Genomic DNA, 16,332 nt, shown 5'->3' with positions numbered 1-16,332 from the left:
CCAACAGCAAAATGTGATGTCGTAAAAGCCCATACTTTATGTTTGGGGCATTGTACATTTCTAAACTGGAGCATTTATGATATTGTTGACGCAATTACTGTGTCCATTACGGTATAAATGACTGACCAATCAATCCCGACTGGCTTTGCGCAAGCGGTGTGGATGTTGGGGAAGAGTTCAGCTTGTGATCATTTCTTGCAATTCATTGTAAAATACGTTGAAACAAACCGGCGCTCACAATGAAAGATGTCTCCGGGTACCTCAAACAGCAACAGAGCAAGAGCTCAACGCCAGAGATGGCAACAGAATGGCACACGTTGGAAGAACTTCACAATAAAAAGTAAGTAAATACAGCCTGTCCCTTTGTAGCTTCTTCGTTAGCTAGTTAGCCGCGCTGGCTAGCCTTAGCTTTCTCATTGATATAGGCATGCGCTGAGTCATCTAGCTAGCAAGCTAGATGATTTGGCTAAATTATAGACATTGGCAGGCCATTGACTTTAACTTTTCTAAACTGCGAATCCCTGAAAAACTTCAAAATTATAATTCGGATCGAATCGTTAGTTAGCTTGTTTTATTAGCATGTGTCCGCAGCATTGTTGTTAAGTAGCTAACGCTAGCTGACAGTAATGCGGCCCATTGATACAATCGGAGGGCAGCTTTTAATTTCGTTAGCCCCAAGTTTGCGAGCTGTTTCCCTGATTGAAGCTGTCAGTTAGCATCGCAAAGATAACACGTATGAAATGAAATATCTTTGACTTTTTTATCTGGCGGACGTAGAAATACGGCTCCACGTAAACCCAGGCAGCTAGTGAGATGTGATGCCTTATGATGTCTGGATGTACCATTTTAAAAAATCATTGTTCACCAGCAGTATTTTAGAATAGCAGACCAATGTAAGGCGGTTATTTCATTTTTGGATTCCCGTTTGTACGCAGCCAGCTTAAGCCCCTTTTGTCTGATAAACAGTTCCTTGTCGTTTAAGGTCATAAGGATAGACTCATCCTTGGTATAAAAACAAAAACCTTAATACTTTCTGCCTGATAACGTTTCTAGTCCATTCAGCACTTCTGTTTTCCCCTGACCAGGTTGTGGCACCAGCTGACATTGAGGCTGACAGACTTTGTGCAGGACCCCTATTTTGCTGGAGGTGATGGCCTCATCCAAGTGAGTCAACATCACTGACATGCCATTTCTAACATTAGAATATAGTATTCATGTATGCAGCTGGATATATACTGACGGTTAAGTACCTGCTCAAGTGCACGACAGTAGTGTCCAACCCAGGAATCAAACCTGCAAACTATACATTACAAGCATAGTTACCTAGCCGTTATATTAAATTGCACCATTATGAGCCCAGAATCGACAACTCATTCATGTAGCATCCAATTTGTCCTTGTCTCCACTTGAGACAGTTTATACATTTTTGTATGCTATGTAAGATTCACTTTTTTGTTTACAGGTAAAGATGTCATTTTCAGTCTAACACAAACATTTTATTTTCCGTGCAGCTTTATGAAAATTTCCTGAGTGACTTTGAGCACAGGTGAGATGGCAATTAACGTTAATGGTCACAGGATGTTTGTGGGCCAGTGTGAATGGTGCAATGGTGCAGGAAGTGTGCAGCTTTTACCCGTCATATTGACCAGTGACGGGAAGGTTTCAGTCATTCGGGATTACACATGAATCGTCTTCCACCGACCCATGTCTGTGCGAGCCTGAACTGTGAACTGATTTATGATGACAAGCAGCTGTTATTTAGATTGCGTGCTTTAGAGGAAAGTATGTTTGTCTGCAATTTCCTGAAGTAATAGCTATGCTCGCTGATGAATGCATTTGGGTACTCTAAATTGGAGCGAAAAAGGGGGGAGGGGAGGGAATTTGTTTTTTTGGGGGTTGTTTTTGGCCTGTCATCTTCCATGCTACAGTGTTGACCTTGACACTTGCCTCTCCTCCTCCCTGGCAGAATCAACCCGCTGTCCCTGGTGGAGATCATTCTCTTTGTAGCCCGACAGATGAAAGGTGAGACGGTACAGAGGCCTCCGCGTTCAATTCTTACGTTAAACCCCGTCTTCTCAGTCTCTCATTAACAGAACGTGACTGTCTCAATTTCCCAAGAACAGAACGGAATGTAACATAACTGAAACTGTTAACTTCAGTTTCAGTCACTTAAACGGGTACTTCCCTGAGTTCACTTGTCTCATATTAATACAAATTAATATGAGCTGAGTGAATGCAGGGAACAGGGAGAGATGCACTTTCTCCTCTGTGTGAGGTTCTGGAATGAACGGCAAGCTGAATTCCTGTCCCCTTGTCTCCACAGATCCCAATGTTGCCATACCCTTTCTTGAGAAAACGAAAGAAAAGGTACTTCTCCATCCTGTAATTTCAACTGCCGCAATCCAGTGCCTCTGTATTGTACAATGAACGTTACCAATACTTTTATATATACTTTACTGAGTGCCCTTGTGTTCGGAACTGTACTTTCCTCTAGGGTCCTCATCGCACAATGCCTGCACTATGCCTGTAATGCGATGTCTTCGTTGTTAACGCGCCTGTTTTTGTAGGTAAAGAGCAGTGATGAAGCGGTCATTCTCTGTAAGACCTCCATCGGTAGTCTCAAACTGGAGATCAACGACCTTCCTGCCACAAAGGTAGTCCAGAAACTGAATAAGAACCAACACAATGCTGCTTCTGTTTTTCTGCATATCCCCGAAACCCTCACACAGGAAAATCTTTAATTTTCGGTCTGTTATGCGCCATGCAGAAATTGATAGAGGAGGTGGAGGAGATGTTGAATAACTTGCCTGGTGTCACCTCGGTCCACGGGAGATTCTACGACCTCTCCAGCAAATACTACCGCATCATCGGGAACCACGCGTCTTACTACAAGGACGCACTGCGGTACCTGGGCTGTGTGGATGCCAAAGATCTGCCAGGTACGGCAAAAAACACAACACGGGTACCTGCAAACACAACACGAGAGCAGGAAATACGGGTACCTGCAAACACAACACAACACAACACACAGGTGCCTGCAAACACCTTATGGCTTATAGGTTCATAGTTCAGAAGGATGGGAGTTTTATTTACATTACATTACATTATTGGCATTTGGCAGACGCTCTTATCCAGAGTGACGTACAGTTGATTAGACTAAGCAGGAGACAATCCGCCCCTGGAGCTATGCAGGGTCAAGGGCCCAACGGCTGTGCGGATCTTATTGTGGCTACACCGGGATTAGAACCACCGACCTTGCGTCTCCCAGTCATTTACTTTAACCGCTATGCTACAGGCTTCCCCATTTCAGTGCTTTTTCCATTGCCAGCGATGGTTGTTCTTATCCTTTCCTCCGTGCCGTTTGTGCTTGAATATGAAATTATTTTTCCACTCAGAGTCCGAGCAGCAGGAGAGAGCCTTCACTCTGGGACTGGCCGGACTCCTGGGGGAAGGAGTGTACAACTTCGGAGAGCTGGTAAACTACACCGTCGCATTTTGCCATGCTGTAGTATTGCTTAATTTCCAGAATACAAATTGTATTGTATATGAACACTACAAGGACAGAGGTTCAGGATGTTCTATGCTGCTTAAGATGCTAAATGCTGCTAGCCTGGTTTGTCTTGCGCCTTATTCACTGCGGGTAAGCTAGCGGAGCTTAGCGTGCTCTTGTACAACGTGAACAGTGAACAGGTTTACTGAACCCTGCTTTTCCCTGCAGCTGATGCACCCAGTGCTGGAGTCTCTCAGGAACACGGAGAAGCAGTGGCTGATCGACACGCTGTACGCCTTCAATGGGGGAAACGTGGAGAAGTTCCAGGCCTTCAAGACTGCCTGGGGTCAGCAGGTGAGAGACTGGTCTTACCTGTCCGTCATGGATGCCCAATCCTAACGGGGGCACGTTTTGCCACCTTTTCTGTGTTGAGTGTTATGTTTCCTTCCAGTGGTGGGCAACGTTTTGCAACAGGCTTTAAAGGTATATTTGCTCCGTTTTGGTGGGTGTGTCGGGGGTGCAGCCCGAATCAATTATGAAGTAGGCCTATGCTTTAAAGCCCAGAGAATGGCTTTTCGATGCCATTGGAGCAAACTACTATGTCAGGCAGTTCGCCCTCAGTTTGCAACAGGATGTTCAACGCGCCATCGTCTCTGTTTAAATAAACATTTTGCTACCTCTTGTTGGTGGCCCTGCTGTGAGGAGAACCAGGAAGATTATGGCAGTGTCATCTGGGATTACGGGATAACGGTAGCGAGGTGGATAGTAGGGCTTTTAAACACCAGTCGCCCACTTGCTCTTACTGATTTGATTGTCTCGTACAGCGGGAGATTAAGAGTGCAGATAATCTTCGTATCTTTTTCCTCTCCTTTTCTCCCTCAGCCTGACTTGGCAGCGCAGGAGGCCAAGCTGATGCAGAAGATCCAGCTGCTCTGTGTGATGGAGGTCAGTGGAGCGCTAGCGTAGCGCTCTGTGGCTCTAGCGTAGCGCTCTGTGGCTCTAGCGTAGCGCTCTGTCGCTCTAGCGTAGCGCTCTGTCGCTCTAGCGTAGCGCTCTGTCGCTCTAGCGTAGCGTTCTGCTGCTCTAGCGTAGCGCTCTGTCGCTCTAGCGTAGCGCTCTGTCGCTCTAGCGTAGCGCTCTGTCGCTCTAGCGTAGCGCTCTGTCGCTCTAGCGTAGCGCTCTGCCGCTCTAGCGTAGCGCTCTGCCGCTCTAGCGTAGCGCTCTGTCGCTCTAGCGTAGCGCTCTGTCGCTCTAGCGTAGCGCTCTGTCGCTCTAGCGTAGCGCTCTGTCGCTCTAGCGTAGCGTTCTGCTACTCTAGCGTAGCGCTTTGTCTCTGGAGCGCAGTGCTCTGTCGTTTAAGCATGGCATTCTGCTGCTCTAGCGTAGCGTTGCGCTGCTCTGTTGCAGTTTGGGTAAAAAATTTTAAGATGGCTGACGAGCATCATCGTGTGTGTTTGATCACCTCCCATCCAGATGACTTTCACCCGTCCGGCCAATCACAGGCAGCTGACGTTCCACGAAATCGCACAGAGCGCCAAGATCCCTGTGGATGAGGTAAGTGTGTCATCACAGATTTCTCATTTGTAGAGAACATTGCTGCATTTTTCAGGGTTTTTAAAATTAATTTATTCATTTTTTAAATTATTATTTGGATGATATCCAGCAGGTGTGCTGTGTATGCTGTGTGCTGTGTATGCTGTGTGTGTGTGCTACTCACCATGTCCGTGGTCCTCCTGCCCTCTAGGTGGAGCTGTTGGTAATGAAGGCTCTGTCTGTGGGGTTGATAAAGGGGAACATTGACGAGGTGGATCAGAGAGTGCAGATGACCTGGGTTCAGCCCAGAGTGCTGGATCTGCAGCAGGTAAAACCTCCCGCATCCCTTAGAAGCACAAAATCATCCAATTCCACATCCTGGAAATCCACAAAATCAGCTTATTCTCCCATACTCAAGCCCAGGGTCCTGCAGACCACATTCTGTCTAAAATGCTGCCAACCTCATTTATAAAGCAGTGGATGCATTGTGGGTGACGTCTGCTGATGCTATAATACACAGGTACATATTATTCTGTCACCTGCTACAGATGTAGAACCAGAAATGGTTATTTTTCAGATGCAATTGAATAATACTATTAATCCAATAGGCTATTAATCCACTATTTCTTTTTATTATTATTTTTTTTTTTACAAATTTATTTTCCCTGTAATTTCATTTTAGCGATTTCCCTCCTCACCTTTTGAGGTGCTTTTGATAATTTTGTACCTTTGCTTGCGGTTCGATGTTTCTTCTTTCAGCTTGGTGCTATGAAGCACTGTTAACTCTGACCTTTGACCCTTGACCCTGTGTGTGTGTGTTGCAGATTAAGAGCATGAAGGAGCGGCTGGACCTGTGGTGTGGAGATGTGAAGAACATGGCCATGCTGGTGGAACAGCAAGCCCACGACATCCTCACCTAAACCTGCCCCCTACCACACCCCCGCCCTGGGGGCTGAGTCTCACCTAAACCTGCCCCCTACCACACCCCCGCCCTGGGGGCTGAGTCTCACCTAAACCTTCCCCCTACCAAACCCTACCACACCCCCGCCCTGGGGGCTGAGTCTCACCTAAACCTGCCCCCTACCACACCCTACCACACCCCCGCCCTGGGGGCTGAGTCTCACCTAAACCTGCCCCCTACCACACTCTACCACACCCCCGCCCTGGGGGCTGAGTCTCACCTAAACCTTCCCCTGAGTCTGTCCTGTCCTCACGCGGGTCCTGCGGATCTAACACCCCCCCCCTTCCCACGAGGGTGTTCTCACTTTGACTGCAAGAGGTAAATACTGCAACACCCAACTCCAGCTATACCAACAAACAAGAGGCCTCTTATGTATTCTGTTTTATATAAAATGTTGGGTGCCATGTACTGTTTGACTTTTTTTTTTTCTTTTTTTTAAATACAACTTTAAAAACAGTTTTTGGACCATGTATTCCTTTTTTTTTTTTGTCTTTTTTTTTTTTGGGCCTGTTAAGATTCACGTGTTACTGTTTGTCAACATATGCCGAGGATTCTTTTTATACCAAACGGAGTCAGGAGTTAGACACCACCTTTTACTAGTTCACAGAACCTGAACATTTGTTTTCAGACTGAATAAAGGAAGCCCGTTCACGTGTATCATACATCATTCTCACGACCTCTGCTTCACACTCAGAATTTTAAACTGTCAAAGGCTGTGTCTGAATCAGCACTCACCTACTAGTGAGTATACATGTTGTACACTGGATGAGAAAGTTGTTAAGGAGGTCAAATTCTCTAAATGCAATGTCCCACAGAGAGGCAGAGCCAGATACTTCTTTGGCTCCCGTAAAGGAGGAAGAGTCGGGGACTTTTCGCTACCAGGGATTATGATAGTATATTAGTTACTGATCGCTAACTAGTAGATTTTGAGGACACAGTAGGTAGGAGGCTGCTGTTTCAGTTATGGAGACGGTTGGTCTGTTTGGGATTTTGTCCATAAACTGCAGCTGTTAGGGTCTCAGGCCCAAACTCCCGTCACTGCACAGAAATGGCCGTGTTGAGCCAAAAATTCAAGCCAGTTCTTGTCAAGCCAGACCGCAGAGAGAGATCTGCGTATCTCCCGCCAATCCCTTGGTTTAGCATCAGGGCGCCGCTGCTGATGGCACATATTTTGACAACTGATAGTCATAATCCTGCTGCTTGAACTTGCTGGGACTGCGAATCGGAGAGAAAGAGGCAGCGGCAATACTGGGAAGGAAAGCACGAGACGTGGATGAGCAGGGTTAACATTCGCGAATATTCGAGATCCTGTTTTTTCCCCTACGCAACACACGAGATTCCGCGAAGGAATTGACATTGTTTTAGACGCGAAACTCATCGTGGAGCTGGCACACACGCTCACATTTAGCAGGCTGGAGATTCTCCACAAGGCGGAGCTATTGGCACTGAAGTAGCTGAAAGTCGAGGGTGCTATGTAAGAGTAAGGTTTTGTATCAATGACACGGTGTTCTTGTTTCAATTATCCAGATGGAAAGAAATGGGTTAAAAAATAATACAAAAACCTAAACTGAAAGAAAAAATAAATGCTCGACACAAAGATACAACAGGACAGAAGGTAGCAAAGCAATCTCTTCTACACTGGACTCAAGATCAGACCTGGTTCACTTACACATTTGATTTGGATTAAAATACTTTAATGTTCTATTGATGTTGCCTGACGCAATTAAGCCTGCCAAGAGGGGCAGAAGGCGGGGGGTTTCAGCTTGACAGTATTTCATAGGTTCCAGTGCACACAGACAAGCTCAGCAAAGCGTAGACAAGTAAATATCTTCTCGTCCTCTTCGCAAGCTCAAGGGAAGATTAATAGAGGATTTCAATCCAAAATGTAATTGACTCTGCTCCAAGATTATGGAACTTTGGTCAGAAAATTCTTCCTGGGCCTTCCGACCATTGTTTTAACTCCAGTTAGTCGCACACATTCACAGATGGAACCATCTGGAAACCCCTGAAGATAAAACGGGAAGCTACGTTAACACTCCCCCCTCCACCTGGTACCTCCAAAGGCAAACAGGACCGCTCTAACACCAAGGTGTTATCGCCAGGGGGAACGAAGAGGAAGTCGCGCAACAGACGAGAACGACGCACGGATGAGTCGCTAATGATGATTTGAGTCTGCCCTTAAGATCGCACCTGTCGCACAACCGTAACAACAGGGCATGGTTATATATCCAGGGTGAAAATATTAATATATTTATGGCGTTTATTCACAATTATAAACGTATCGTATTGTGCTGGTGACTTATTTCCTCGTTGCCGTGGTCACACGCTTGCGGAAACGGGACCAGGCTGAAATATTGTTGCCATACAAGATGCTTAGGAGTTACTTTGAAGTGCTTTTTCCTTTGACTACAAATCCCTAAACAGCCTATACCTATACCTATACTTATGAACTTATGCAAATATCCTAAATATCCTTCATCACACACGTCAAGTCAACTGGCTTTCCTTTACATTACATTACATTATTGGTATTTGCCAGACGCTCTTATCCAGAGCGACGTACAACAAAGTGCATACCCATAATCAGGGATAAGTTCGCTGAAAGACCCTAGAGGGAAGTACAATTTCAACTGCTACCTGTACAACAAAGATAAGGACGAGGGCCAATTTTTTTTTTTTTGAACAAAGAAACAAAGAAACAAACAACAGAGCAAAAGTGACCAAAGTTAACTATCCAAACACTGCTTACCTAGCCAACTAAAATACCATGAATAGATTAATAACATAGTGGCTTTTCATTTTGTCATATATAAAATGTATCATTAAGACATCAGTGGTGAGTCTAAGTGGCTGATGGGAGCTGTAGTCCAGACCATGGGGGGGCGGAATAAAAAGTAAATATAAATAAAAACACACCCATTAGCTCACTGCCCATAAGCACTGGCTCTGCTGGAATATATTGCGCAATATCCACCCTTCATGCGAGGTGCCATCCAGCCAAAATGGCTGGCTGTTAAACTCGAATAACGACTAACAATTCCAACTGTAGTCTGAATGGAAAACACCAGCAAGATCGCCCAGCTGCTCAGGAAAGGCAGTTATTGTGATATGAATCATTGAGATGACATTTTACGATGATGCTGCCAAGCAGGCTACATTTCAGAGAAGCATCGTCATTCCAATCTAATTTATTCCCCTATCCAGCTTTAATGCTCCCCACCACATTTCAGGCCTAGCTGCATAGGCTTTAGGCGTTCTGTTCAATCAGGTGCTGGTTAACACGCAGAATTATGGGTACTTCAAATCAAATAGGTGAATTAAATTATACAGTTGATGCTTGAGGAAAAAATTAGAAACAATTCCACCCCGTACACCCCTCCCCCATGCCCTGAAGTATATTTATACCACCCAAATGAAATTATAAAATTTAATGTAACCCCCTGCCCTGAACTGTGTAATGTTATGGTTTGCCATGAGCAATCAAATTATTAATGAACATTGTGTGCTCTCAAAATGGCCCACTGGCCAGAAAGTCAAACATTCTTTCCCGTTTAAATTTCCCACAGCCACAGATTCAGTACCTCCCTGGCTTGGTTCTGTATAGCACTGGTCTGGATCAGGGAAGTAGGATTGCGGTCCAGCATGTATGTAGCGCAAGGAACGGAACACCGAACACAACGAGGGCATCGCAGGAGAGGCGGCGCCAGGGCCCCGTTCGGCGTCTACGGAACGTAGCAAAACGTTTATTTAAACTGAAACGGTGACTTGTCGAACACCATGTTGCAAACCTTCGCTGAGGAGGCGTTCTCCAGGCTTTAAAGCATAGACCTACTTCATTATTGATTCAGGCTGCACCCTCGACACACCCACCAAACGGGCGCAAACACACCCAAGAGCCTGTTGCAAAAGGTTGCACACCGTTTGGAGGACACATAACAACACAGACAGTGTAGCAAAACAAACATGCCCCTTGATGAGCCTCACACAGGTGGAGTTTACCTGTTACCTTTAACCTACCTGTGACAGGTTGTCTCCATGGCAGTGTGGTCAGCCCTGGTGTGATTCCTCACCAGCCAGCTCCAGTCCTGGGTTGTTTTATTAAAAAAATAAAAATAAAACTAGTAACATCAGTGTCCTTCTCTGTGCTGTGGGGTGGATCCTTCTTAGTGCAGCTAATGGTGGATAGTCTCCTGTATATACAGATAGGATTCTCATATAAATGTGGAGGCAACCAAAATTGACCAAACTGAATCCCACTAGCTGATCAGACCCACCTGTAGTCGTTAGGGCCAACCAAATGGCCAGCTGTCTTTCATTCAGGATTGGGGGACATGTACCACACCCCACCCCCACCCCCCAATCACCTGGAGCGCCATTTTAAGCAATCAAAGGGGGAGCACCACCCCCACCCTCTGAGGCAGGGGTCGGCTACCCTGGTCCTGGAGAGCCGCAGGGTGTGCTGGCTTTCGTCTCCACCTTAAAATAAGCAACCGATTCAGACCCAAGAAACCAGGTGAGGTGAGTCAACTGTGCCAATCAACGGCTTTCATTGAACAATTAATGCCAAGTAACAACGAAAGCCAGCACACCCTGCGGCTCTCCAGGACCAGGGTTGCTGACCCCTGCTCTGAGGGATCATCAGCTACCTGTTTATATAAGCAGCAGGCCTCTAAACAAAGATGAAGAAATCCAAAATGAATGAGTATGTGTGCGCATTGTGTATGTGTGTATGTGTGTGTGTGCATTGTGTGTGTATGTTTGTGTGTGTGTGTTTTCTACTTGTAACACTACACAATATATTCACCTGTAAGTAAAGGATTTGTTCTGTATGTTAAAACCCACACAGAGCAGACTAAACCTGGCAGTCACATAACACAGTGCATGTACTTCAGTTACTTTAAATTAAAAAGGCAGTGCCTGAGAGTTTTAGAGAGGGGGGGGGAGGTATGTTACCATTGTATTTTGTTTTCACCCATATTTTTGTATTCCTATACAGTTAAATGCAAAAGTATTTGAAAAGTGACTTTTTTTTACACAAATTAAGCAACCAAAATTAAATTATGAATATATTATAAGGACTTTTTTACTGTAGGGTATTTGTTGTACATCCACATAGGGTGATTTGTGCAGTAATTATAGCCCTTTTTTATACAGTTCCTCCCATTCTTGTTTTAACCGATTTTGCCAGTGTTCTGTGGATGAAAATATCTCCAAATATTTGGAGCATGGGACCCTTGGGCACTATCTTAGGTCCAAATTTATCTGCTTGTTTTCCAGGCAAAAGGTCTCATGATGGCCCCTGTTTTGGAGGATGCTGTGTGTGTGCTCTCTATTAAATTAACGGAGGATGTCGCAGTGATTTTGGCTTCCAGTTGCAAATGGGTCTTCAAAATTGGGTATGAAATGTAGTGAAACATTTTAGGCAGACATTGCAAACACTACCAATGGTACAATAATTAAAGTCTTAATTTTTTCATAGTGGAAATATGTGGTTATTCCCACAAAGCTAAAAACAAGCAAACAAGTGACCAGTCTCAAAATGAACAATGAATCTCTCACACATACCATTAGTCCACGTTTAACTCCTGAAATTCAGAACAACCTCAGCAAAATCCTTGACTACAACTAAATTCAGATCCAGCTTGAGATTCCAATGTGAGATTGGAAAAAATCAGGTCACAGAGGTGGGCTGTATGGCCAATATTACATCCTTATATTCAGCTCTTTTCACATAAAAATGAGCCACAACTTCAGACCCAAGATTTTAGCAATTAGGTTCTCTGATTGGATTAGGGGTAGCCTGTAATCTAGTGACTGAGGTACATGACTGGGACGCAGAAGGTTGGTGGTTCAAGCCCCAGTGTAGCTACAAAAGGATCCATGCAACTGTTGGGCCCTTGAGCAAGGCCCTTAACCCCTCTTTACTCCAGGGCAGGATTGTCCTCTGCTTAGTCTAATCGCTATGAATAAAAGTGTCACCTAAATTACAAATTCATTACTATAAATTATTTTATCTGATTAACAAAAAAATCCAGTGAAACCCGGCTGTGTTTGTGCGCCAGGGCAGAAACCCCTGTTACATGCATTCCAATAACACCAGAAGTGCCTGCCGGCTGTTGTTTTCAGGGTTGATTTATTGACGAGGTTGAAGAGCTTTTGAGAAGCATTCACGGTGTCAGTGTACAGTCATTCCTTTGGGAGGGGTTGTGAAGCGCTGATTTCGGGAGCGGAGCGGAGCGGAGCGGAGCGGGCCGAGGTCTCGGACGGAACGCGACGCGTCGGGGTCACTCGGGGCCACCTCACCGCTTCTTGTACTCCTGCAGGTTGGCCAGGATCCACCCCGACGGCCCCAAGATGACGGCGAACATGGACAGCAGTCCAATGGCCGTCTCCTGTGTGGCGAAAAGCACATTCGTACAGTGTTATTCACTTCTGCATAAGATCAAACACCTACAAACTGTTTACATATTAAACCAAACGTTTACACGTGAACCAACATTTACATATAAAGCCAAACATTAACAAACTGTTTACATATCAAACCAAACATTTACATGTGAACCAACATTTACATATGAAACCAAACATTTACAAACTGTTATTAATTTCTGTGTGTGCGTATACACACACGTAAACCCATTGACCACTTAATTTGGTAGACCTGTACACCATGCAAATATCTAATCAGCCAATCATGCCTAAAACTCAATGCCTAAAAGTATGCGGACATGGTCAAGAGGTTCAGTTGCTGTTCAGAACAAACATCAGAATGTCATGGTGAGGTAACACCTAAGGTGCCCACCAGAGGGCTGGTGCTCATTGGCTTCACCTGGTTGTCATTATTGGCAGAGGAGTTTCCCCCTCCTAAGGAGTATTTAAGGCCAGTGCTGGCAGTCCACCAAGGCTTTTGTGTTCACTGTTCGCTCTGACACAAAGCCGGTAAATGCACTTGGTAGACTCTGTGAGACTTAAGAGTCCGGTACGGTGCTGGTGTGTGTTTCACGGTTAAGAAACGAAAAGATTAAAAGGTAAGGAAGGCGTTCAGCTGTGTTGTGTTCGCTGGCGCCTTCCTCTAAGGTTTTGGTTTTCCTTTTTCTTTCTTTAGACTCGTGTGAGTCGGAGGTTGGGGGACGTTGTCCCCTGGTATGTATTTTGGTTTGCGTTTTGGTCCCGAGCTGCGTCTCGTGCCTAGCCTTTTTCCCGGCTAGGTTGTATTTTTATTTTTACTATCCACAGTCGTTTTGGGCACCAAGTCAGTGGTGCGGTTCGCCCTGTTTTAAGAGGGTTGCTTTGTTTTGTTATAGCCGTTTTTTTGGCTTTTCTCCTTTTATGCTCAGTTTCAGTTGATTTAAATCCCATTCCTATTGTATCCTGGGATCTAGTGACGAACACGTTCGTGTGTTCGTTTTAGAGGGTTTTTCCTCGGTCGCATCTGGCTCTCCGCCCAGCCTCAACCTAACACAGAATGGGCAAGTCGCCGTGCACTGATTTTTGGTGTCAGATGAGTTGTTTTCAGTATCTCAGAAACTGCTGATCTCCTGGGATTTTTTACACACAATAGTCTCTAGAGTGTACAGAGAGTGGTGCGAAAAACAAAAAACATCCAGTGAGCAGCAGTTCTGTGGGTGAAAATGCCTCTCTAAAGCGAGAGGTCAATGGAGAAGGGCCAGACTGGCTCAAGCTGACAACAAGGGGACTGTAACTCACATAACCACGTGTTACAACAGTGGTGTGCAGAAGAGCATCTCTTAACACGGAACACATCGAACCTTGAAGTGTATGGGCTACAGCAGCAGGAGACCAATACGTCTAATAAATAAGTCTTAATAAAGTACCTAATAAAGTGGTCAGAGTGTATATGCTTAAGGAATATCAGCAGATGAATACATTTCTGATCTTATCATCCAATCAGAACTCTGGAGACCTGCTGATGCGAAGCTCTTGTGAAGCAGTGAATCCATCATGATTATGGAAGTTTAACAAGAAAATGAATAAATAAAGAAGCAAATCAACCTGCTGTTAATTTAAATCTTTTCAATATTTAATTTCATGCACAAGCTGCTTTGGAGTCAACTTTAGACAACAAACCCCCACACACCCACCAGCCACTGTAAATCAGTATAGCTGGCACATCTTCATCAAAAAATCTTAATATACTTCATCACACACAAAAAAAACGAATCACTCCATCTGGACCAATCAGAAATATACACCACAGAACAACTGAAATAATACCAAATGCATGTAAATGTTTTATCTTTCCACCTTTATAGTTTTTTTTTTTTCCCAATGTCAAGTAGGACAGGTGACTACTCTTCAAAGCAAACTCTTCTGATACTTCAACAATATTGTGACTTTTTTTTGCCATTTTTGTGGATTTTTTATTATAATGTTTTTATTTGGTGCCCAGCAATAATTCAGTCTAATTGTTTGCGACCGGAACCATGCTCATGGGCAATCCCCACTGCAGATCTGAGAACGCACACATCCGCGGATCTCCCCCGAAACACGTGGCCGTTTCCCCCGCTCCCCCTTTTCCCACCACAGACCGCGGCCAAGCTCGCACAGACCAGAGTCAGAGGAAGACCTTTCACATGCGGCCAAGCTCGCACAGACCAGAGTCAGAGGAAGACCTTTCACATGCGGCCAAGCTCGCACAGACCAGAGTCAGAGGAAGACCTTTCACATGCGGCCAAGCTCGCACAGACCAGAGTCAGAGGAAGACCTTTCACATGCGGCCGGTGTTTAGTCCACAGGTGCCTCACCGACTTTATTGTCAGTATAAAAGCCAAGATTGACCAACAGGGGTTGCCGGAGGAACGCAGACGGTCTGAACCCAACTATAACCTGGCTAAAGCCATAGCCAATTCTGCACTCCCCTGTGCAGCGACCGGGCACAGTCAGCCTTGGCACAGTACGGCTCATCCACGCACCACAGTGTAATAAAGTTCCCAGAAGCCTCTGGGACACAGCTCACTCTTGTGAGTTCAGTAAACAAGACACCATTTTGTAATATAAAATACTATCCACATTTTGCCAGTATGAAATGTCCCTGATTGCAAACAGGTCACGCAAAATGACATGCTCCACGTCCTAAATAATGTCCAAAAAAATCAATATACATATCTGTATACTGCACGTTTTGTGCGTTCAACATTTTAGTTGAGCTGCAAGGTCGCACAGCTTGATAACTCTAAAACAAAGAATGCTACAATGCGTGGGTAGAGATGGAAACTGAGGTCAGTCTGGTATTTTAACTGGAATTCACAAATAGATTAACCGACATTCTTTAGCCAAAATATTTCACTTGATACTGTTCTCATGAATATGTTATTAAGCAAAGCAGGGCGGAAGCTGAACTGTTCAAACGCTGCTTCTATTTCCTCCATAGGTCTGTACGTGAACGACGTTAAAGGATCAATGGCGATGGCTGAATGGCGTCGGTAATATGACAAAGTTGAACTAAAAGCTGTACATTGTAATTTTCACAATTCATTGATACATTTCTAAATGCGTAATCTGTGATGTTTAAAACACCATCTGTCTTATCAAATCAGTATAAAATGTCCACATGAAATTCTGCCATGCCCATTTGAGTTTTTTTTTTTTATAAAAGCACCCGCTATTTAATTCAACGCAGACCCCAAAATACATTTAAAAGTAGTGCGCAATACACTCTCCAACGCACCCGCTCTGGAGAGTATGACAATGCGCAACATTTCACAGTGCCCGTCCGAGAAAGCTGCGGCAATGTCCTACTTACCCCCGCAGTTAGAGCATGCTTGGCAGGCTTCTCCGTAAGGTTGGCTTTCGGGATGATGTGGGGTCTCAGTGTAGTTCTGAGAAGATTAAAAGAACGATTAAAGCCCGACATTATTCTGTCCTTGGCCTTATTCAGCTGTGAAAGAAAAACCCGGTGACTGAGGAAGGCGCACGCTGTTCCAGAGCTGGTGAACTATCGCTGTGCCCTTCAAAACCTACGGGCGCGACGTTGTGATACTTCGTCAAATGTAATATAAGGTCACTATAAACTCGTGACGCTGTATTCCTATCTACAGCGGCTAAAATTGCCTCGAGCGTTTCAATTGGTCGGTTTTTGTAAAAGCCGCACCTTCAGACTACGGAGACGCGCCTGACGACGCGCCGTTTAACACTTTCTCTTTTGAGCGACCCCTCATTTCAGCCCAGATTCCTCCGCTCGTGAAAATGGGGCATCAGTCAATTAGCCACGAATTATTTAACATGAGAAATTCCTTATTCGAAACTAAGATATTATTTTGTGTAGTTCTTGCACGTATTCTGGATAGCAGGTGTCTGCATTGCGTCCCCCTGGTGACACGTAGCCTAG

At 44.9% G+C, this 16,332-nt stretch overlaps 2 protein-coding genes across 2 annotated transcripts; one reads left to right on the top strand and one right to left on the bottom strand.

The window, feature by feature from the left end:
- Positions 1-145: 145 nt before the first annotated feature.
- Positions 146-6,646, top strand: psmd13 (proteasome 26S subunit, non-ATPase 13). The gene is made up of 13 exons (XM_061221734.1): positions 146-340; positions 1,086-1,164; positions 1,512-1,546; positions 1,967-2,022; positions 2,324-2,367; positions 2,568-2,654; positions 2,768-2,939; positions 3,396-3,475; positions 3,719-3,844; positions 4,373-4,435; positions 4,964-5,044; positions 5,235-5,351; positions 5,848-6,646. The coding sequence occupies exons 1-13, from the start codon at positions 240-242 to the stop codon at positions 5,941-5,943; spliced, it is 1,137 nt and encodes a 378-aa protein (XP_061077718.1). The 5' UTR covers positions 146-239; the 3' UTR covers positions 5,944-6,646.
- A 5,454-nt stretch (positions 6,647-12,100) lies between these two features.
- On the bottom strand, positions 12,101-16,111 carry LOC133111656 (cytochrome c oxidase subunit 8B, mitochondrial). The gene is made up of 2 exons (XM_061222176.1): positions 15,748-16,111; positions 12,101-12,376 (listed from the first exon to the last, which is right to left on the bottom strand). The coding sequence occupies exons 1-2, from the start codon at positions 15,856-15,858 to the stop codon at positions 12,284-12,286; spliced, it is 204 nt and encodes a 67-aa protein (XP_061078160.1). The 5' UTR covers positions 15,859-16,111; the 3' UTR covers positions 12,101-12,283.
- Between the last annotated feature and the right edge of the window lie 221 nt (positions 16,112-16,332).

This window comes from Conger conger, chromosome 15, assembly GCF_963514075.1.
Source record: "Conger conger chromosome 15, fConCon1.1, whole genome shotgun sequence".
Lineage (NCBI taxonomy): Eukaryota > Metazoa > Chordata > Actinopteri > Anguilliformes > Congridae > Conger > Conger conger.
Note: the sequence above shows the minus strand (reverse complement) of the source record. Positions and strands in the feature narration are given on the sequence as shown.